General features: G+C 32.0%; 2 protein-coding genes across 4 annotated transcripts; one reads left to right on the top strand and one right to left on the bottom strand.

Moving 5' to 3' along the window:
* Nucleotides 1–554: 554 nt before the first annotated feature.
* On the top strand, nt 555–8,114 carry LOC133191322 (myosin regulatory light chain A, smooth adductor muscle-like). Of its 3 annotated transcripts, none has more exons than XM_061327069.1 (8): nt 555–696; nt 2,590–2,608; nt 3,865–3,945; nt 5,093–5,168; nt 6,232–6,333; nt 6,542–6,620; nt 6,732–6,780; nt 6,948–8,114. In XM_061327069.1, exons 2-8 carry the CDS (start codon nt 2,597–2,599, stop codon nt 7,044–7,046), a joined length of 498 nt encoding a protein of 165 aa, XP_061183053.1. In that variant the 5' UTR covers nt 555–696; nt 2,590–2,596; the 3' UTR covers nt 7,047–8,114. The 3 variants fall into 3 exon arrangements, with proteins under 3 accessions (XP_061183053.1, XP_061183059.1, XP_061183069.1); XM_061327075.1 differs by lacking the exon at nt 555–696 and adding an exon at nt 2,277–2,391; XM_061327085.1 differs by lacking the exons at nt 555–696; nt 2,590–2,608; nt 3,865–3,945 and adding an exon at nt 3,679–3,794.
* A 5,778-nt stretch (nt 8,115–13,892) lies between these two features.
* LOC133179207 (uncharacterized) lies at nt 13,893–15,755 on the bottom strand. The gene is made up of 2 exons (XM_061314002.1): nt 15,656–15,755; nt 13,893–14,925 (listed from the first exon to the last, which is right to left on the bottom strand). Exons 1-2 carry the CDS (start codon nt 15,753–15,755, stop codon nt 13,940–13,942), a joined length of 1,086 nt encoding a protein of 361 aa, XP_061169986.1. The 3' UTR covers nt 13,893–13,939.
* Nucleotides 15,756–24,899: the final 9,144 nt, after the last annotated feature.

Genomic DNA, 24,899 nt, shown 5'->3' with positions numbered 1-24,899 from the left:
ATAATAAAACAGTTACGTATTAGTTCTAAATACTCTGAATTTGTTATAAATAATTACTAAGTGAAATATAATTTTGTTTTAACTTGATTGTATGTCTAGTCTAATCATACATTTATTTAATGAGTTTGTCAAGTTTGGGACCCTCCTCCCCTCCCCCAATAATTAAAGAATATATTTAGAAATGGCATTAATTGGTCCTCTGTTAGAAATTCATTTTCCCCCCATTTTTAAATATTTTACAAAATCTATTTGGGAAATTTTATTACCAATTATTCGGTAAACAAAAAAATCATAAAGTATTTATTGCAAATAACGTCTAGACGTTGCATTACAAATAAACATAAGAAAAACAAATTCATTCATTCACAAACAACATAAAACGTCCTAGCATAGTGCTCTATAATCATGCACAAGTGTAGAATCAGCATATGATATTTCCATCGTAACGGCGGTTGCTAGGTGCGTAGCGATGGAGATACGGAAGCTGTTCTCGGTCAACCGATACCTCACGAATCGGCCCATCTTTGGAACAAGCGCCGTGACGTCAGGAGAGGAAGGTATGCGTGATAAGAGTGGAGTTGAGAAGGTTTCACTTTCGTAGTGTCTTCCCATCAGCCCGGTAAGGAGCAGGGTGTGTGCAGGTCGATCCGTCAAGTGTTTGTTGAGATAATTCGAGAGGTTTTACTAGTTAAAAAGGTGAGTACATTTTACTGATATCTTTTGTTTTAATTAAATCAGACAGCTTAAATGGAACCGGTCAGAAATATGATATGCTTGTATCTGAATGGAGTAACCTGATATTCATGCATGCAATGGTTCAACTTAAAATAATGATAATAGTATCAATATGCTTTTCACATTTGTCCAAACCTGCAAGAATGTGAGTAAAGTACAGACATACTTAAAAATAATAAAAAGGATATTTTGTTTTTTATTTTTGACCCCGCAAACTTAGGAAATAAGTACCCTTTATTAATATTCTGAATACCTAAATACATCTACTCTGGCAGTATCATTAGTTGTAATAAATACTGTAAGAAGAAATATACAGTGTGGTACTAATACAAGTATAGATACTAAATATCTAGTCTCATTACATATGCAGAAACATGACTACATATTTGTCAGGGTCTTTGCACATTGACCTTTGACCTTAATATGAATATGAAATTCCTCCACAGCAAGATATTCTGAGGAAAGATAAGAGCAATGCATTGTATACACCTATAACACCACGAGTTAAGTACAAGGTTTTATCTACCGACGATCACGGCATTTGTAGATCTGTGTATATATCTTCAGCTTCCTCGCCGGTTACTTTTTAAGAACCACTAAAACATTTACACACATAATGCAGATAGATACCGAACCTCTTCCTGAATAGTTCTATCTCCGTTTTTATGGGCAAAGGGCTGGCTAAAGAAAGCCCTTTTCATGTAAACATTTGCCTATATTAAAAAAAGATTTTGAAAGACTTTATGTACATATAATTGAATTTGATTAAATTTCACAAATACAGAATTGAACCGAAAGGACGATTGCGAAAAATAGAAGGTCAAAATAAATCTATGTTTACAGGCGATAGAACCACTTTTTTTTCTGCAATGCATGATGGCATTATGAAGATCTTGGAAATTTGTAGAGCAGGGATTTGCAAACGATGACTTTATCGGGAGCGTAATGTAGAAGACGTGTGGGCGTTATGCTTTACCCTGGGTGTACTAAATATAGACGAACTCGTAAGTCACTCTGCAAAACAGTACAAATAGAGTGTAAATAAGTATTTTAAACCTTCGATTTTTTTAATTTGGATATAGGGTTTAACCAAATTGCTATTCTTTCGTTTCCACCTTTCCTAACTTTCTTTGCTTTGAATAGATGAAGATGGCGGTAGTTGATCAGATAATTAAAGGGGAAAAAAATCAAATTCAAAGTAACAAATTTAGCCAGTTAGGTACATTTGCTTGAATACCCCATTTGCTTTACAAATATACGTACGTAACAACTGAAGCAGCAACAAAAACAAATTCATTTTAATGCAAAAACTTAAGGACTTTTTTGGCACGAAACACAAGGGATTGAAGAATAAATCACTGTTTGTAAACTTAAAATGTGAAGCCACACTTGCATACACATATGTATAATGTATATAAGCTTCGAACGCGAAGTAATTTATAATCGCACATCTGGCAAACAGCACGCGCCGCCCGCCGACATTTGATACGTAAGGCAGATGATCTGAGAGCAGCGGGAGGCTAAGGCATTGCATGGTGTTGGATAAACAGTAGGCATTCATAAGGAACGCTGCTTCTATCCTCACCACCATTCCATTGCCAAGCCTCTAGCTGCCTCCATTGTCTGTGATCTCTTTGGGACTAATTCATCTATATTGTAAGTCAAACTTGTTCGATATTTCTTATAAATATCTTTGGTTTTCTTTGAGTATCCAGTGTGATGACGCATTCCAATTTTGACATTTAGGAAATTTTTAAAAAGAAATTTACCAACCCCTTACAATGTACTTGAAATTTATAAAAAGATAAGGTATATCTGCGGTAATAGTACTAATGAAAATTTCTTTTATTTCAGATTAAACATGTCTGACGACGTAAGTACTGTTTGGAGTGTGATCTTTTGTAACATTTTAACATGGATTTGTCTATTGAATTCTTATCCTTGGGAGTTTAGTGAATTACTTTAATACGGATTTTGTTTACAACCATGCAATTCTTAATTTCCGGAGAATTCATACCGTGTGAGAATTTGATTCTTGAATTGTAAACAAAATGGTGGCATGCATATTGCAGTTGAAAGTGAATTTTATCGGAGTTTGGAGGGAGAGAAAAAAAATAGAATCTCTATGCCTACATTCCTTTAGGGATGGTAAATGGTCAGCTCTTTGCAAGCATGCATTTTTTTTATCTGAACTTGCAAAGACTGACTTAGGGTATAGGTTTACAGGTCAATGACAATCAATGTTTTCTTTACGAATTGTTGTTTTAACACTTTCCATAACTTTTTTGCATACTAGTATTTTGTTTTCTCCACATCAGTTTAATTTAGATTTGAAAAAAAAAATACATTGAACAACGACTTTTTATTTTCTACTGATACATAATACAAGTAGCCAATCTTGAACACATTTTAAAATTCTTTTCATATTTTTATTTTTCATCATCAACAGAAGGTAAGTTGGTGTCAGTGTAACAGTAGCTAGACCAGATAGTTTAATATAAAGTAGAAATGGTTTGCCTTTCTAGACATACTGCCTTTAGATATAATACATGTAGTTGTAGTTTATACTCTTATTATCCTTTATTAAGCTACAATATAGTGTACACAATTACAGTATCCAAAAACAAAGTCGTTCATTATTTAGTCTTTTCTCTGAAATACCTGGTAGTTAGAACGTAACTTTTCTCCTTTCCCTATATAAACGTGCATGTACACTACAACTTCATACAGCGCTGTTCTGGAAATAATTTTATTACATAAGAGACAATGATAAGTGATTTATCACTCGTTTTCATTTTATTAGATTTTTTAATTTCGTCCATCTTTTTCGGTACGCTCTGTTGATGTGTTCTTTGCTCTGGTGGCATGATTAGAGGGCTGCTTGACTGTTTTTAGTTGCTTAAGACCAGGGCTGTAGTGAGAGTCTGGTCAAACCTTTGAAAGGTGATACGTCACTGTTTGATTTTATATACGAACAGGACAAGAAAAGTCGAGCGGAAAGGGCGACGTCGAATGTTTTTGCCCGTCTTCCACAGAAATTAATGCAAGAAATGAAAGAGGTATGATGTAGGAAATAATGTAGTTGTAGTGACGTAGCGTAGCTAACATGGTGTGAATTGTTCATTCCAGGCACAACAACAAAAAGTCCGGGCCGCCACCTCAAATGTGTTGACAAAGTTTAATCAGAGGGTCATCCAAGAAATGAAGGAGGTCTGATACAAAATGGCATGCTACGGCATCAAAAAGCACTGTCAACGTTTTTGGTTTTCATTTTTAACTGAAGTTTGATGGTGACATTAATTCTTTCCGGCATGAAAAAAGTCCACCAGCCAGTGGACTCCTCCTATACTTCATCGTCCATATTAACTAACTTTATATGGGCTGACTGAACGTTGGATTCTTCCCAATTAATTAAGGCCGGCTGTGCTGCGTTAATATAAAAACGAAAGCACAAATTACCCCTCCTTATCGCATGCCCATCATTGCTCCATAATTCTTATATCCCAATCACAATTTTTCATCATTTTCCATTTGTTGGTATACTTCGATTCACAAAGACCTTCATTGCAACTGCTCTTTAACACCGGTATTTTGTTGATATGGTTTTTGTTTACCTTCAGCAGAATGATGGATGTGCTACTGAAAACATGTCAATGTTCATCTTTTGACAAAAAATGCTTTTACTTTCGAAAGGGTATCGGTGGGTTGACGAAATTAGACTAGATTTTCCTGTTTAGTCTAGTGATATTTGCTGTAGATTGATTATAATAGAAGACAAATTTTAATTTATTATTCCGTAGATTAGAGTCCTGTAGAATTTTGTATTCTATATGTAGAACATTAATGGAAATTCTCTTTATTTTTTTGTTAAATCGATGTGTCTTTTATTAAAGATCGGATCAAGATGATCTCCCCACCACTACCTAGAAATCTTAACAGATTTACTGGATGAGAAACTTGATTTTCTTAAGTTGACCTTTTATGATTTTTTTTTTTCGTTATCAGTTGCACGTCACCTTTAATTTGGCAGGCATGTTTCCTATTTTTCATATTCGTTTTCTCCTGCTTTTGATTCTTCGTGTGCACACCGATACCATTTTGAAATTGAATGTTGTAAATGTACAAGTATATTCCAAGTGTATTCTCCGATTTGACTGAGAAAAACAAATATATTTTCTTTTGAATGTTGAAATACCTTTTCTTCTAAATTTTGAAGTTATTTTAACATGACTAAAATTTCAAAGCACATGCAACTCAAAATAAAAGTATTTTGCTATTTTCTAGGTCATGTGACTTTCCCTTGAGTCTTTGAATTTGCATTGAATGTTCAATATTCATATTTTATTTTGGTTTTTAGGCCTTCACAATGATTGATCAGAACAGGGACGGTTTTATCGATATTAACGACCTGAAGGAAATGTTCTCATCGTTAGGTAAGTTGTTACATATTCTATACCTGCTATTATTGTAAAATGACATGCTATACTATGAGTTAGCTGGCTTTTGCTACTACTCTGAAAATTTTGGCAAGAAGGCGTACGAAATGACAGTTCAATCGCCTGTTACTAGAGACAAGCGTGTAGAATGCTGCGCATGCAAATCTAAATGCATCGCTCATGAAGTAACCCTCACAAATTATTATCATATGTATTTGGTGCCTGCTTCTGGCACTCGTCCAAACTCATCACAAAAACTTCATTGTTGAGTGACTCCTGGCATCATTTCTGTTCAGTAATCACCATGCTCATCTTTGTAATGTAGTGGCATATCATTATGTGTATGTCGACCAGAATTCATATTTTAATGCGCGAATCAACATTTTTTTGGGTTCATACGTATTGAAAATTTTTCAGAGGCAATTTTCTAAAGCTTATCAATATCTTGCACCTTGATCGAAAGAGTTTACATGGAAAGCAGCCAAACGCCGTAATTCTCCAAATATTTGGTTGCTAGGCGATCCACACGGGAGATAAACAGTAATCTTTGTTGTAAAGGTGTTCCTCGGAATGTTAGATCTCTACTTGTATATACATTTTTTTTTGCTGATCAGCATTAGATACAGTAGAACATTCACCAAATCATGTCTGACATAAATATTATTTTGATATTCTAGTAGGATTCATTGTTCAAGTTGATAAGCATATAAAATACAAACTTCTGGCTATCAATTTTGAAACAATATCCGAAGAAAGCTTAAGTTACTAAGTCTTGAATTGCAGAAAGATTATATTTTTCATAAAATAACACATTTATTTATTTCTTTATTGTTAAACAAATAATTCTACAATCTCACCTGTTGCAAATTCGAAATGTCAAGAAAAGCGTAAAAAAAACCTAACCGGTGTTCAGAATACTTCAGAGAGTGTGGCTTTAAATGAAAAAGTAATTTCTTTGATTTTTTTTGTTTTTTAGTAATAAGTTTTTAAAGAAAGACTGAAACGCATTATTTTTTTTTTTTAATATTTGCATTAAGTTAATATTTGCATCTATTTACAGGAAGCACACCCGATGATAAAACCTTGAAAGAAATGTTGGCCGAGGCCCCCGGACCCCTCAACTTCACAATGTTCCTCTCCCTCTTCAGCGACAAACTCGGCGGTATATCAATCAATCAATCAATCAGTCGATCGATCAATCATTAAATCATTCAATTATTAAATCAATCAGTTAACCTCCTTGTGAGTGGGATATTTGTTCCTAATTTTCTGAACAATATAATTTCATTACAAGCATACGTACATTAATTAATTGTTACGTTATTTATTCTTATGACCACGCGTAATAAGCTTTTCTCGTCTGTCATTAGGTACCGATCCCGAGGATTCTTTAAAGAACGCCTTCGCCATGTTTGACAAGGATGGAAAGGGAAAAATTCCAGAGGAGTAGTAAGTGTGATAAATAAACAAATCGAAGTACTAGTATTAAAAAAAGAGGAAATCTTCAAAGTACAGATGTTTTAATCTCAGTCTAAAATGGTTCTCGTTTATAATTTTCAGCATCAAGGACTTATTAGAAAACATGGGAGACAACTTCACAAAGGAGGAGGTAATAGGATTTTTATTCAACAATAAATGTTCGAAATGTTAAAAAAAATTAAAGATTTTTTAAAAAAGAATATGAATACTCAGTAAATATAGTAGCATGCACCAGGGGTTCAATGCAAACAAATTATAATTGCTTATAATAAAAGACGTAAAATGATTTTCTTTCAGATGAGGCAGACGTTTAAAGAAGCCCCTATTGAAGGAGGAAAGTTAGATTATGAGAGATTTGTAGGGATCATCAAGGGAAGCAGCTCAGAAGAGGCATAATAACATCGAACTTCTAGTCGACTCAATTCTCATCCATCACCCCTCAAAAATACGAACTTTAATCTCCGTGAATGTGGCGTAAAAGACTTAAAAATCACGTGTCAGTGTGTCAAAATGGACAATAAATAATCTATACCTACGGACAGCAGTTGAAGGCTCATTTTGAAATAAGGGGTGGAAAATCTTTGTATTTTATTTTTTTCTTCCTAAATTATCTGTTTTAATTACGGTTTTTCTCAAGCCAAAGAGCACTACCATTCCATTACTATTTCTGTTAGACACATTTGCTGCCTCTGCTCCCCGGGCCTTAGTTAGGAAGCACTCCCACCTTCAGCAGAGTGTGTCTGTTGTTAAGGAGGCGCGTGGAGTATTTCGGAAACCATCTTGATTGTTGTAAATATAGAGAGTGACATCTGATTTGTATCTTGCCTCCGTCTTCTTCTGTTGGCTTGGGATGAATCGTCTGAAATTCGATCCATGGCAGCCAAAACCACTGCCAAATTTAGAACACCTGTCATTTGTTCGTTTCTCATACAGTGTTAGCATCCCATTAGTACCAAAGCTCTAGCGTAATCTAATAATAGATAACGATATTCCTACACTGTATATGATGTGTTTTGTTGGGTGGGAGGATAATAACTGCGGAGGCTGTTTGCTCCCTGTGTTATGTGATTTATGAAAGTGATTGTATTATTTATTTCTCTTGTTTAGAAAATATTGACCTGTCGTATATTCATTCATGATGGATCAAAGTTATAAAAATTTTATTTGATTAATCATATTATTTATTTATAATTGTTAATCCAATTGAATATTTTTTAACTAGCGCGTGACCGACAACCTCTGGCCAGTTTGTAGACAAGTACTTGATCTACAGCGGAAGCCATGTCAGTACTGCCACGCCCTCTAGGGCTTAGTTGATGAACTGTTAGGGTTTCTGAACTCGCCCTATAGGGGGCGCTGCCTCATGTGATATGTTGGCATGGCTGCCGCTTATGCTACTACCTGGGTGGATTGTTCCCAATGTAACCATTTATTGTACTAATAAAACCTCTGTGCACAGAGTGATTTTACAGTGTTGTAATATTTGATTGAATGGTTTGGTGTATTCCTATATAACTCAATATTGACACTTTCCCTGAACTTAAATGAATTTGGACAATAAGGTGAACAAAGTATTCAATGAATTTCTGAGATTGATCATCTTTGATGCTGAACACACCTGAAAAAAGTTGTGAAATAAAAGATTTTTTTTAAATTCTCAACAATAAACGTGAAAGTACTACTTACAATATGGTGAAATGTGACGGTAACGAACAGTAATCACGCTCAAAAGTCCAATTATACAATACAAACTGAGAGCAGAGCAAAGACAACCCCTAAAAAGAGATTAGTGATCAGGTGCCACAGAGAATTAAACATTCCCTGTCTACAAGTAACACCCGTCGTGAGCCCATTGGCTTGGGTAAACGGAGTAATCGGTAAATAATTCAGTATGAAAATAATGGTCTAAGAAACGTCAGTCAACATGGACTTTTCGACAGGTTATATTTGCAAACAAAGGTCATTGTATCGATGTTGACTAAAAATTGTTGACACACTTTCATCTTAAGAGCCATTCTCTGTAACGACTTGAAATTTTATATAGGAGCTGTGGCACGCATAGTCTCAGAATTTCTCAAAATCTCTATGTTGAAAGTCTTTGATACCGTAATCTCAAATCAGGCAAAAATTGGTGTCTATGTGTCATGGTTACCATGGCAACATGCCATAAAGTTTGAAAAATGGCATTTTTCAACATGTTCAGAGTCCCATAGTTAGTGTTTGCAGGAGTGCAAACAAGTAGCAATGACTGTTTCGAATAGTTGAAGGCCTGTTTTCTTAAATGCAAGATAAACATATTTGGGAAATCAAATATTTTAAACGTTACTATGGAAACAAAGTATTAAAAAGTAATAATTTTATTCATTCATACTTATAAAGTCATACACTAAAATATAAAAGCAATCATAGGTTGTAATGCCACCAAATTATAGACAAAGATCCTTCTAACACATACCAAGGACGAAATTTGATGTTTCTCATTGTTGGCAATGGTTGCCATGGATTTTAGTACCAAAAAGGGATTTTAAATTTACTATCTGTATGTTTTAGTCTAATTCTTTCTCTTTAAAAGCACAATAACTGGTGATCAATTTTCAAAGGCAATGGTAAGTACATAGTATTGTCCCAATTTTCACATTTAAAAAAAATTCAATTTAAATTCTTTAAATGGGGCGTTGCTATGGAAATAAGCAGAAAAAAAATATGTACAAAAAGCTGAAAAATACTTTGTTTCCTTGGATACGTACCCTTCTATATAGATTCCCAAAACTGTAATCTTTGATATTTTTGAACAACTAACCTGGCTATCAATTTTGACTACCACACAATCTTTAACTGGAGACAGGAAGCTACCACATGGGGATTAATATTGCTATAAAGTGAGCAAAATCCAACATTTTCCCTTTTTGATAACCATAACGTCAGTGTTATTTCTTTCATCAAACTTTACCAATATATGAGATTCATCTTTAGTTCTGTCAGGTAAGTACTATATAAAATAAGTCAAATAATATGTTTCTTGATTAAAAAGTAACTAAATTCTTAAAGCATCAAAAAAAAAAAAAAAAAAAAAAAAAAAAAAAAAAAAAAAAAAAACACACACAAAACAAAAAAAAACCCCACTTTAAACCACTGGTACATTGTTTCCATGGTTACACTGCAAAGTAGGAATTAATCCCAATTTTTCTTCAGATAGTAGCATTAAAAAAAACGCAACAAATTTTGTATGGGTAAGTGTTACCATTGCAACCATGAAAGTTATTTTTACAAAAATATTGCCAATACCTAACTGCTTAAGTTTCTTTTTATTGTTTTTCTTGAGTTGTTGATCGAGTTTGATCATATTACACTTAGTGAATATTGAGCATTTCCCAGTATTTTTCTGCATTTAAAATGTATTCCAAATGTACCCATGGTTACCACTTACTTAAAGATATATATTCTAAATAGTTTCATTATAGCATAAGTGGCAACAAGGTGTCATGTTTTTGTGAGAATGGTTTGTTTGTTTTTCTTGGTCTTTATTAAGGCTCAATAAAGATTCAAAGTAGCTGAAAATTTCAATTTTTCAAACTTTACCATGGCAACCAAGACACATAGCAGCCACATTTTATTTGATATATATTTCTGGTGTCAAGTTGTAATAACGGACAAGGAAAGTTTAAGTGGTTACAGAGAATAGCTCTTTAAAACTTGTTTGTTAGTAGCCTGCCTCAGTTTAGAAATTGTTCGTACTTAGAACATGCTCTTGCGTATCAAATCAACTGGGGAACATGAATACTTTATGCAGGTGATAATGGTATATTTCTACATGAATAAGAGAAGTTATTAAAGAAAAGCTTGAAATCACATCATAAAGTTTAGTCGTTAGTTTGCCATATGCCTTTCTTTAGTGAAACATCCAAACATGAAAAAGATGGAAAATAGGCTCTGTGGATTCTTTTATTCCGAGTTCAGGAGGATATACGTTTGATTGAAAAGTGAGAAGTGAATCGGCTTCAAAAGAATACAAAAAAGAAAAAGGTCTGTTGATTTTTTTTTTGAGAATGATTTTTAGATGACCATTCATTTCCGAGTTGCATTTTTTAAAGAAGCAGTTGTCTATGACGTCAAAAACTGGTCTTTAATTTATTCTGAGGGATGGTTATATAACATGTTGAAAAGTCATAAATAATACTGAATATTGTACTATTTGTGTTGTGAATAAAAGTGGTTAATGTACATTGTGAAAGTTTTCAAGAATAATAAAAACTTTGACGTTATCAAAATGGAAAGTACGAAGGCTGTCCATAAAGTTTCGTGCATGGTGCCGTTTTTGTCCTTACAAACAGAGATACATAGCGGGTTCCAGTAAATGTTCTACCAAGCCTCTTTCTTTTACTCCTCACTAAAATATTTACAGCAATGAAGGAGAAACTTCAGAAGTACTGTACAACAGTATATTCGAGAAGTGGTGTAAATCAGATGTTGATACTGAAAAACTCTAAGGAACTTTTAGAAAATTTGAAACCACAAAATTTTAACGAAATCAATAACATGAAAACGTACGACTTTTCTTCCGATTCTCTTACTATTGAACAAAACGCTGAACTTTTTAAGATTACTCAAACTTTTCTAAATAAATGTGGTCGTTTTTCAAAAAAAAAAAAAACTTAATTTTTTACCATTGTAAATCTATATTTGCATGTACATTTAAAGATCTTTCTATTACTACTACGTATATGAAGTAGACCATATATATACATGTATTTTATTTTGGCAATTTTACAAAATGTTGTATTAGGAGAAGACTATCGAAGTTTTTGAACTTGTGTCTAATCCTTTTGACTCTTTGTCAATAAAATATGTTCAATACGACTTTTCAAAATTTTATACAACCATTCCCCACGATAAATTAAATTCCAGGAAGCAGTTAGGGGTCGAGGTGGGGGCGCCATGGCCAAACCCCAAAAAATGATTTATTAAATCTTATGTATATATTTGGACACAAAAGCGTCCCCTTTCTAAATCCGCCAGTGCTTCATACTGAATAATGGGTGAAATAAAACCATAGACATAGCAGTGAAAACAAAATTGTTGATTCGAATTAATAGATTGTCTGATATTGTCAAGTTACAGAAAATTTAAAATCCATCCATGGAGATAGTCTAACAAGGAAGATAATACAATAAACGTACATCACCTATTCTCACATAATCCGTCCACATGCAGCCTAACTTTCATTAAAAAAATAAAGTCATTATTTGGGGGAGAAGTTGATGTTTTTTAGCAAACAAAACATGGGAGAATTATTTTTCAAAATATTGGAACTCAACCATGCATGATGACAAAAATATTCAATATGCAATATAGGTAGTGTATTTACCTTCGTAATTTACGTTATTATCTTACGTCGAAATGAACCCGTCAAAAATCGTTTTATTGCCAAAATGAATATTCAGTTTCACTTGGATTTTTTTAGCACTATGTCTGTACTAAAAAAAAATACTTCGAAAATTTTTGTTTTTTGCCAGTGTTTTACTCTTAATTTGTAATTAACAAATTTTATTTTCTTTAATCTTATTTTTCAACTGAAATAATTCTGTTCCTTCTTACTAGAAATGTTTAAGCTGAATTCCTGTGCGACTTGATTTTATGTTTATGAATCATAAGAGAAGAGGATTTTAAAATTTAATTTGGGAAGAGACTGTGAAAATTCTAAATTGGTTTTTCTTAAAGAAATATATTGATAACGTAAATTACAATTTTACTGGTATTCAAACCAAAAATTAATATTTTCTTGAACTTATTTTCATCCATCTAATGACATGCAGTATTCTCAATTGCCCACAAAATGCCACAAACACTGATTATTTTTCATCCTTTTGAGAGATTCACAGTTAAATATAATGACAATGTAAGATCTGCTGTTGGTATGTATTTTTTCCTATCTTTCTCTAGTTATGCCTCTCCCTATTTTTTTCTTCTTTTATTCCCCATATGCTTTTTTAATTTCTGCTTTTGACTTTACAATCTCTGTTAAATGAAATCTATGAAATATAATTACGGAGAAAGGCAATTAAATTATATTTAATTTATGTTATTTTTACTGTAATTTACGTTATGAATGTTTTACTTCATCAAGTAATCAATGAAGAGAGATTTATGCGTAAAATATTGCTACAAATAAATAGAAGTACACCTTGTTTATAAAATCAACTGAAATTCACGCCAAAAATACATCTTTGAGGAATTATTTGAAAGTTGTTAAAGGTAACACGTAATTTACGTTATCTGATGGCGCTTCCTGCATCAGATCTACATCGGAAGTTCGGTGGTGTTAAGATGCTTTCGAAAAGAAACCAATAACGTTTCCTGCATGGTTCCGTATTGTCCCGACGTCTTATTTGCAAGATAGATACCATATATGTATTATACTGATAACGTAAATTACATAACGTAAATTACTTTCTATCAGATTAATTGGTGTAAAATGTGTACTCGCACAGATCAATGTTCGTTTTAATATTTTACGTGTTTGGTAGGTCAGGAAGAAGAAATAAATTAATATGCAAAGACAATTTTACTTGTATTCTTTAAGTATCGTTGATAACGTAAAATACATCCTTAAAACGAACCACTCACCTCTGGTTAAAAGACCAATGTGTTTCTGTAAGTATTCTGTCATATAACTTTTCTTTGTTTTTGATTGCATTTTATGGACTTTGTTGGATATTCTAGTAGATATTTTATGTTTTTAGATACCCTTTTATGCTGTTTACACAAATACTAAGATTTTGATAACGTAAATTACAGAAATTTAGCGACAAAGTTATTTTATATTTTTTAAAAATTTCACTGTAGACAAATATCTAAAAGTGTGAAAAATCAATATATTCATGCATTGTAATATGTAAAAGTCGTGCTTTTTAGCATAAAATGTAATTGTTTTGTTTTATTCATTGGTCCAAACTTTGCCTTTTGCCTAAGCGACAGATCGAGAAGCCATTTATTAGACTATATACTTGGATCCCAGGGAAGTTTTAACCTGTGTATTAACACTTAACGATGTTGGTTTGGTAACTAGACGTATCACAAACGAAAACACTACAAAATTTACCAATTATTTTAATAATAATGTAATTTAAATTGCTTGCGACATCCAAATAGGGCATATGGACGGATTATGTGAGAATAGGTGACTAATCATATGAACAGATTTTATTTCAAACATGAAACAAATGTATAAGTAAACATGGCAGTAGTGTGAGATGGCACTCGGACGTTAACAACTTTGGCACAAAATGCTTTCAGGTAAGTTTTTTGTCATTAATCACACTTCTACACATTGGACACACAGGGGACTGACGTAAACACCGAACAAGACAGGAAGAGTGAAACACGTGACTACATGACGTCATCCTACCGGACCAAATTTCAGCCAAACAAACGGGACATTGTTCTCCCCTCCGGTTTTTAGGAATCGTAGTTGTATTTCTCCAAAAGTTCTGCTTATGTCCTCGTAAGATCCAAATGTTTTCAAAAATTATGTAAATATAATATAATGTTTCTATGGACAGAAAAACCATTGGCACCGATAACAAATTACGTTGAGATGTCTTAATAAAAAATGCATATGCACCAATATAAAACGCCGATAATAAACAGTAATAAATCTCAGATCTATTCAACAAATCACCGTCTTTTTCTTTAAGTTTTCCCTCTATTGTTTTAATTACATATTGGATTCGAAAAAATGTCATTAATAAAGTTATTGCAAATGATGATACGGATGTGCTATGCAGATAAGAAGTGAAAAGTATTATTAACAATAGGGAATAGGATAGTTTTCTTGAAAATGTTCCGGTATTTCGCTCGTCTGAAGTTCCTTCAAAATCCGTTGCATGCATCTGTACGCAAAGATAATTCAGGAGAAGTGATGTACATGTGACAGATATAATCCAAACGGTAAAGTGTTCATCTCCCCCTGTCCTAGCTACAAGCAACGCTATTGCAAAATACCTCAAAGAACCTGCCTCCGGGGAAAATATCTGGGAATCGTACAGAACGTCCTCCGATGTAGGCATCCGTATTGAACAATTCGTAAAATAGGAGAATATTCCCCAAAAAGCCAGAAAAATATATTCACTGATGGTACTGTCGGACTTATTGAAGATGATGAGGATGATCACAAGAACAATAGACAACGACAAAACAATGTACGCCGAGTAGATGACTAATCCAATAAGATCAGTAGATGACCACAATACGACTGCCCAGAAAACGCTGTTATACGCTGCAAAATACAGAAAAATGATATCTGCTAACTATAAAAATTTCCAAATTCTCCATTGATCACATTTTTCTTGCATGTCAATATAGATATGTTACATGTTGACATGATTATCTTGCATGTCGACTTAATCTATAGAAAAATAATTTGCACACAGGGGGCAGAAATATGCCACCACAGAGTAGCTGTAAAAAAATTTTTTGGAAAAAAGACTCTTTTGTCCCCACGTCTCTGTCAGCCAGAACCTGCATGTTCATGACCAGAGATTAACCCTGTAATGCAGAACAGGTATTGCTTTTCTTGATTCTTTTTTTAATTTATATCTTTAATAGATATGTTGAAATGATTCAGTTCTTATTAATTTGATAAACATTTCTTTTAAATTTACCACAGGAAAAGAAACGATATGTAAAAAATATTTATGTTTCTCTTTCAGTATGTGAATGTTTGGTTTTTTCCGTGATTGTTCAATGTAGCTGAACTAATCAAGTTTACAATCTATAACACCCACAAAGTAAGACATGTCAGACGCATAGCCTCCAGTAAACTAGATCAAAACAAGTCTTTTGACGTCACCGTAAAAATAATCAGGTCCACACAATAACAATGTACATGTATGTGTCCCACATGGTGTTGCATTCACGTTTTCTTCCCAGTACAAGAAACAATTAGGATAAATAACAAGGACACATTGACCATCAGATAAAAGACTGATTGAACTTGGTGCACTTACCGATTTCAGTCCAGTGGTGCAGTGACATGATGAGCGAGGGGGAGACAAAATTCCCTGCAAAAAATCTTGAAATTTTGTCCATAAGATATCTGCTATCCATTGGCACCGGTCATTGAAACCTCTAGTATATCCGTATGTGGACGTAAAGAGATTTCAGACATCACGTGATGGGTCATTATATAAAGCCGTCTGGTCAAATGTAAACGAAAGGGGGAATCGAAGGTAAATAGTCCACAATGTCGACAGAAAAAGCGAGGGGGTCATCAACCGCTGTCCGAAATGTAGGTCACGATGGGGGACGGAGTATAAATGGAGGGAGAATATGTTGATAATTTTCTTTAAAAAAAACCACGAATTTTAAAACCCTTTGATCTTGTACTCGTAAATCTCGTAAATGATTATTTTAAAGTGTCCGGGGAATACTGTGAATTTAAATTGTCAGAAGAAATCATTAATAAGACTTATGTTGAAATTGAATTGATTTGAATTCCCCCAGTTAATGGGTCGGTCCCAAGCTGGACCAAAATAAAAATCCTTTTATTCTCCTAATTTTTATAACAGAGCGAAAAATTCCCTTTCCGAAACACGCATAGTAAAAAAACAAAAGTAAACGTCCCACGTGTCTCTTAATAAGTCTTTGTTTAATAAGAATTTAAAAAAAAACTATTTACATAAAAAGATGAACAAATCAATATCTATATCCTTTGAATTGAACATATTTTATTGACAAAGCCAAAAGGATCAGACACATGTTTTTATAAAACATTTTGTAAATTGCCAATATATATATGGTCTACTACATATGCATAGTAGTTTTAAAAAAGGAAATAAAATCTTCCTTAGATGTACAAAATATAAATTTTCATTGTAACAATTAAATCTGTTTTAGAAAAACGATGACATTCATTTAGGAAAGTTTGAATAATCTCGAAAAGTCCAGCATTTTGTTAAAAATCCATATATCCTTTATTGGTATTTACCATGTCAGAATATTGTCCTGGAATATTATTCCAGTTTAAACAATGTTCATTTAAAAATCTCTACGGAATATCGACATTTACTAGAATATATTTTTAAGATTTGAAAAATCGCAATATTTGTTTGTGGAAGATGACCTGGATTACCAAATACTACGATGGTGTCAATATGAGATGAAGCAATTTACATGCATTTATTGCATGGTAATGAGGGAGATATGAAGATTTATATTGAATTTTTCACGTCTCCCGAACATTTATGCAGTAGATTATTTATTATATTGAATGCGAACCCTAGTAGAAATGGCGACGGTTTATATTCTCAGACAAGAACGATGTCTCTGACGAGAAAAGGATTTTATTCCCTAGGAGATACAATTTTATTTATTCTGTCAAGTAACTGCCTTATAGACCAGTTTAAGGCCAGTTTACACTATGCTTCCTGACACATGCTTCTATTTTGCCTCATGCATCTTGTTATTTAGACTATGTGTATTGACACATGCATTTTAAGAATACTTTATAAATATGTGTTTTATCCATTTAAAAAAATAACAAAGCCCTCAAATTCCCTTTGTAGATTTGTTTTAGCTGAGCAAATCATTCCTAATTTCCTTTTATGATAATTCTGGGAAGATATAATTTATACATATTCCAAAAAATTCCTATTTATGATCAAATTAGTTTTTCTAATTGTAGTTTTAATCAGTATTTCTTTGTTTTTGCTTCTTTTAGGATGCAATTTTTGGAGGAAAATAAGGCTTATGATCCAATCTCAACTCTGACCTTTCTTTTAATTGGTCAATTCCATACATTTTGACACAAGGAATAGAATAAGTTCCATTCCATCTGTCAAATTTTTGTTGATTGTTAAACAAATTATAGATGGAAATAATTGATTTGAATCTTATTATGATATTTTATACCATTTATTATAAATGTATTATATTCTTTTTCATGTGTTTGTATCTTATCCTACCTCCTCTCTACAATGTATGTTTGTACATTTATGAGAATAAAATCATTGTCATTGTCAAGATGCAACATCTATTAAATTTACCACAAGGGGCCATTTAAACTTTGAATTTAGATGCATGTGTCAAGATGCATAGTGTAAAAATTTCTTCCTGGTTGGGGTTGAAACAAAACACAAAAACAAAAAAAACTGAATTTTGTTGAAGGAAATGTTCAGCATCAACTTTAAGTTATAACAGGACTATATACAAATATTTCTGGAAAACAGGCCACCAAAAAAAAAAAAATAATAAAAATAAATAAATAAATAAATAAATAAAAATAAAATAAATAAATAAAAAATAAATAAATAAATTAATTAATTTAAAAAAATTAAAAAATAAAATAAAACGTACCAAACAACTTTGCTGCAAAATTCTTTCTTTATTCGTGAATAAACTTCTTTGTTCTGTTGGCATTAATTTTTTGGCAAATCAATTTTTAAAAAAAAATTCTCAATAGTTTTAAGTCCCCCCCTTCCCCCCTCCCCGGCCCAGAGAGAGGTAATGTGTTTCTATCGGAATCATAATCCTCCTGGAAATGTAACACAGGGAAATCTCCGGCTCAATTTTATTCACGCCATTTTCACCTACATTGGAAGTGGGCGAATTCAAAGAAAACTGCCCTTTAAAACACAACTTGATCTGGGCGAATTCAAAATGGGGTAAAATTGTTTGCAAGTGTGAAATGGCAAATATTAAACGGGGCGAATATAATCCTGTATATATAGATATTGTAGCGTTTATAAGCTTCTAACAGGATCATATGTATCTAGAATAAAAATTAAATATTTCATGCCTTATCCCTCTACATTGTTCCTTAGAGACCCCATAAACTACTTATACTGAGACTGAAATATACTGAAATTTTATCTATCAATATTTTATTATGAAAAGAAAGATAACATTTAAATGGATTGGGCTCCAGACATTGCCTATATAAGTATCAAGACGAGGGTATAGAATTAATTATGAATTGTAAAGAGTAGTATCGTACATATACTAAATAGGATAATACTTAAAAAAAATAAAATATTGAATTATACACATTATACTTTGAAATTGGGGATATTCTATTCTACATCTCAAAGTGGAATCCTTTGTCTTGAAAAATTATATGCTTAGAAATTAAAATTCATAAATGAATTGAAATAAATGTCATAGATACTATTAATACATGTATTAATAATGAATTAGACATATTTATGAAGCTTGAGATAAATATAAGTCGTATTGCTAACTTTCCCACAATATATAAAATTATGAAATGTTTTGTTAGTTAAGTAGAATATATGATATAAGTTGTTGACACACCTTTAAGGTATGTAACTCGACAGCCTTTGAGAAAAGTTTGGTCAGAACCTCTCATATTGGAATTATTTCATTTCGTTTTTCTTTTAAACATAATTGAATTAAACAATGCAAAATGTGCAACATTAAATGAAGACACATCTACACATGAAATGCGAAGATAACAAACAGTTATCATGTTCAAAAGTTCATTGAAACAATACAAATTGTGAGCAGAGCAAACACTGACTTGTGAAAACATCTTAGGTGGGATCAGTTGCCATGGTAGAGTAAGCATCCCCTATCGACCGGTAACACCGCTGTATACCCTTTGTAATGTTCTAGTAAACGGAGAATTCTATAGGCAATTCAGTATGAAAATAATGGCCGAACAATTTGTATGAAAAAAGATAGTCAACATTTATTTTATTCAATATGTTGGAACTTTGGCCTACATATTTTTACCCATAGAATTTTTTACGGTATTATTCTAGAAATATCCAATATAGGGTTCAACTAAAGTTTTTAAAACAAATTTCACATATTTCATTGCCAAATTTCCTTGGTTTTACTTTGCCAATAAAATGCAGTTAAATTAAAAAAGAACAGGTAAAATATACCTTGTTTTAAGACTGAAACTTTCACATATCTAAACATTTACATCACCGACTCCATCTTTTTACTTCGTGTTTTGAAATTACACGATATCTCCATATTTCATTCTAACTGATCAGCACTAAATTCATAAAAAGTTTGACATAAAAAAAATCATATGAATGTTTAGATTTTTAATACCCAAATTATGACATTTTATTAGTGCAGAAAGGTCACACAGTAATTTAAATGGCAACATTTTTTTAAGAATATATTCTATTCAAACTATTTTACATAAAATATGAATTTATTTATTGCCATCATTGCATCTGTTAAAAAATGATTGAAGTTAGAGTAATTAATGTAAAAGTTACAATTTAAATGCAAAAAGGTCAAGGTAACCGTACTGTTGCTCAGTAATATGCACACTGAACCCCCCTAACCCCCCACCCCCATCCCCCACCCTTCCCCAAATGTTTGTTACACTATATTGAATATTGACATTTAATTGAGAACTTGTATTTTTTGCAAGAATTTTTCAGAAAAATATTTCATATCAGTCACACACCTGTTTGTCCTTCCCGTGTGCGTAAGAAACAATTAAGTAACCAAATGAAGAAAAAAAACATGTGAAAATAAATAAGTAATTTACAGAAATTAAATAAAAACAAAAAGATAATGTCAAACAACCTCCAAAGAAATAAAACAGAGAGAGAGAGAGAGATCAACAAGGATATTTTCCGGACATATATGTAGATGTTTGTATCGAGAAAAGATACTAATTTTAACACTTTTAAAGACGGATGAATTGACTAGAATAAGAAAATGGGAGCAAACTAATGATATGAAAATTTAGGCTTTAAAATTGATTTTGAAGTTGTGATAAATTCCTATTTTGGTCATAATATGTAACGCAAAGGAGTATTATGAAAAAAGCAGTTTAATAAGTGAAATCGCGAAATTAAATAGCACTACTGACAGTAAATTTAATGGAGCTCTCCATTTTTCTATGCGTTTCCCCGGAACCCAAACTGGTTCAAAAGGTGGAGATAACAGTGATTAATCTCATAAATCCAGTTAACAAAACAAATCCTAAACATGGCAAAAACACGGACTCCTGGAAACACTAGAGGAGGGATCAGGTGCTTGTGTAAAAAAAAGTTATGTTTCAATGCTGTTGATGTTTGAAAAGTTTTGTGATTTTAAATTTTCCAAAAATTCTTTTTTTTTTTAGAATCCACATTTGATTTACACCATTTCTTGAATATGTTGAAACTTCTTGAAACTTATTCAAACTACACGTGTTTAAAGATAATTGACTGGTTTAATATTCATCAAGTCTTAATTTGTAACTTGCTTTTAAAAAGATATTTAAAGGAGGCAAGGCTTCGAGAACATAACTTGAATCTATCTACGAAAAAGGAAACCTGCAAAGTAATCTGACATGTTACAGTTGTTTTGTGAAAAGGGTGTTTTAATGTATTTTTCTTTCATTTTTCTCTCTTTTTAATTTATCCTTAACGAAGTGATGTCCTTTCTGTTTAATTGTTCCTTGAGAGGAAGATTTCAAATAACATCATCCTATGTTCCTTTATATTCTATAACTATTACTCACGAAAGAAAGTGTACTATATCATTTGACCTTACTTGAGTTCCCAGTTATCTCTCTTGGCTTAAACATTGAACTTCGCCTCTCTCTGCGAGTCAGTAGTACCTGACAGATATGAATTTCAGGAAACGTCAAAAAATTCGTTAGTTTAATTACATTGACTAATTGAAGCAGTCATTTTAGAATGCTCATCACCCCCCCCCCCCTACACAACCAAGTCTTTTATGAGACAATTTGTATTCTTGAAATATTTTCTTGTAAGAACCGTGAGTAACAATTTAGGTCTTTTGTGCATCCTTCCTCCTGCCATAAAAGGACAAGGGCAGATAATTCTACTTTTTATCTCCCATCATTCCTTGATTAACAATCATACAGATTGCATTGATTTATTTGTGTGAATATTGAGTAATATACTCTACTTTTTATGTTCGTGTAAATATTGTACTGATTCTCAGCTAGGTTTCCAAAAAGCCCAGACATCAGGGATAAAACTTTTTAAAAGAACAATGGTAAAATTCCGAACAACATCCTTCAAGCCTTTCCGTTTTAAAAAAATGCAATACATTTTAAACGGATAATATTCATTTTGTAGAGAACGACGTCTTTGATTTTGTCAGTTATATGTCTGAGTGAACAAAAGTGCAGTTTTTAAGAAACTTAAGGAAGAAAACCAACATTACAAGTGTTTCTCTTGTCGCACTTTCTGTATAACTTAATGATACAGTGGGTGAAGGAGAATACTCCCTCTAATAGTATGTTAGGTATCCTCGACACCCTAACTAAGCTTAAAGGATAAGTTCTAATGTAAAGTTTAATTACATCATGTACATTGCTAAAAAAAAACAAACTTGTTTTCATATTCATTTTACTATAGTTTTTTTCCGAGAAATTTTGTCTATTCCTTTCGTTATGGATCTGCCCTGGCAAAAGTGCAATGATTTCAATAAACGTATTCAAATAAGACTTCATGCATATTCATTCGACTGATTATTTATAGCTTTGCTGAGATAACTCACTTCTTGCATATTCATTCGATTGATAATTTATAACTTTGTTGCATTTAATACGATTTTTAATGGAGCCGCAATCTGAGGAGCATTATATCCAATATATACACGGGAAACTTGTAATCGGCAAACCTTTGCCTTGCTACAGATGCTTTTGTAAAGAAGGTGTTTTAACCCCCCCCCCCTTTTTTTTCATTTTCATTCGTCCGAAAATTTCATACTGTCTTGGATCTATCCTACGTGAGATGTACTTTCTGTTTTAGTGTTACACTGAAAGATATTCAGATAATCTCAACTTATTTCCTTTACTCTGTCTTCACGAAAAAGAATGCAGTACATCATTTGACTGTATCCAGTTATCTCTCTTGGTATATACTAATATCGTAAAAGAAATCTTTTTTCGAGTTTAAGTAACTGATAAATATTTATTTAAAGAAAACTTCTAAAAGATATTCAAAGTTTAATTGCATTGACACCCTGTTTTTTAGCTTACCCTTTTTTCTGGGGCAATTTTTATATCTTTTAAAATGTCCAGGGATAACAATCTATGCTTCTTTGGTGCACCTTACCTCAAGTCATAAAATGGATAGGGCATATACTATGCTTTACTATGCGTCATTTTTCGTTTGTTGTTCCGTGACTAATAATTGCAGATTGTTTTGTTGTGTGTTAAATACATGTATTGAGTAATACATTCTACTTTCGATGAACTGATTCTCAGCTGGGCTTTTTCCAAAAGTCAAGGCGTCAGAAAAGATTACTTTAAGCAACAATGCAAAAATTCCGAGCAATAGACTTCTAGTTAAATGTAATCCATTTTGAACAGATCAAAATAGTATTCAGTTTGTAGAGGATGACATCTCTGATTTTGTCATTTATTTACTATTTGTTTGTTAATTAAAGTTGACAGACGAACAACTTTTAAGAAGCCCTACAAATGAATCTTTTACCATTCTTTCTAGATAACTTACGATACAGTGAGTTGTGAATGAGAACAACACTTTCAACTGCATTATTTATCGAAAAATTTTATTTTGAAAATAAAATTTGATGTTAAAAATAATCTTGTTTTGAAATATTTCTAAAAAGAACATTTCATTAACTTTCAACTAGAAATGCTTCTATGGACTTTAAAAGAACATTGTACTCACTTTATCTAAAAAAAAATCTTCAATGTGATACTAAAAAGAATCATTTTACTAAATTAAATCTAAAAATGCTTCAATATAGGCAATAAAAGAACATTTCTATATCTTTTATCTAAATATTTCTAACGCCTAAATAAGAGCATTTTATTTTCTTTTATTTAAAAATACTTCAATAGCCTATAAACAATATTTTACTAATTTTTGTCTGGAAATATTTCTACGGACTAAATAAGACCATTTTACTTACTTATAGTTGAAACTTTATGTACTTCAATAAGCTATAAACCAACATTTTACTAGTTTTTTCTTCGATGGACTAAAAAAAACACACAAACATTTTATTAACAGATACCTAAAATACTTAAATGTGCTATAAATAAACATTTAACTAACATTTTGTCTAAAGTTACTATTTTGGACTATAAAATAACATTTACTAACTTCCATTTAAGAATTATTCAGTGGATTTAAAAGAAACATTGAAAGCAAAACATTTTACTAACTTCAAAAAATAATTCAGTAGACTTTCAAAAAACATTTGATTAACTTTCATCTAAAAATTCTTTAAACGGGCTATAGAAAACCCATTTTACAGACTGGTGTTTAAAAATACTACATGTATATTATACTATAAAAGAACTTACTTCTTCCTTATGTATTTTTAAACTACATGTATATTATACTATAAAAGAACATACTTCTAACTTATGCCTAAAAATATATCAATGTTCTATAAAAGAACATTTTTTTAAAATTTTATTAAAATAACTTCAATGGATACTTCAGTGACTTATAAAAGAACGTTCTACTAACTTTTGTCTAACAATTCTTCTATGGGCTATAAATGAACATAATGGAGAGGGAAATTCCTCAAAATTTTCTGTATGACATTTTGTCAGACTTCTCTTCAGAAATTGAGAACAATGAGAAGAGAAGCTTCATGTCGTAAATGGGTTAGGGTAACCCACGGGGGCATTGAGTGCCCTAGTTTATTCCATCAATGACAGTTTCCTTTATTATGAAACTTCAGGGGTCATGACCGACGTTATAGCTAATACTGATAGGAGAGGTGAATAAGGCTAAAATGTTCCATATAATTTTGCCCTTATGCTAAGAATGGAGAAGAAGGATTTTCCTTGTATCGAATACGATTAAATAATCTAAATGTTATATGAATTAAGCATGTATATCAATATACGCAAATGGTATACTGAAAACGAAGTCACAAAAATGCTAAAATTCAACGCTATGCTAATACATGTTTAATTTAATTCACTTTATTGACAATTACCATGTCGGCATATAGTCATGAACATTAATAACATAAAACAAATTGACACGATTAATACATGCATATACAAAGTGACAAAAATGTGAGGTAAACAAAATACTGTAGAGTATATTCACATGCTTGTAAGTATTCATTGCTGACTTTCTTTTCTGGTGTCCAAGCACTTTTTCAAGAAACAACACATCCTTCTAGCAGTTGTAATATTTGTAGGATTGACAATTTTTCTAATGGGATTATCACTAGTATATGTGTTTACATTAAATATATCAGAATACTTGCATCTATATTGGTCATACTTTGAACAGTATAGAACAA

This window comes from Saccostrea echinata, unplaced genomic scaffold, assembly GCF_033153115.1.
Source record: "Saccostrea echinata isolate AGI-Se365-2 ecotype Australia unplaced genomic scaffold, CSIRO_AGI_Sech_v1 ptg000001l, whole genome shotgun sequence".
Lineage (NCBI taxonomy): Eukaryota > Metazoa > Mollusca > Bivalvia > Ostreida > Ostreidae > Saccostrea > Saccostrea echinata.
Note: the sequence above shows the minus strand (reverse complement) of the source record. Positions and strands in the feature narration are given on the sequence as shown.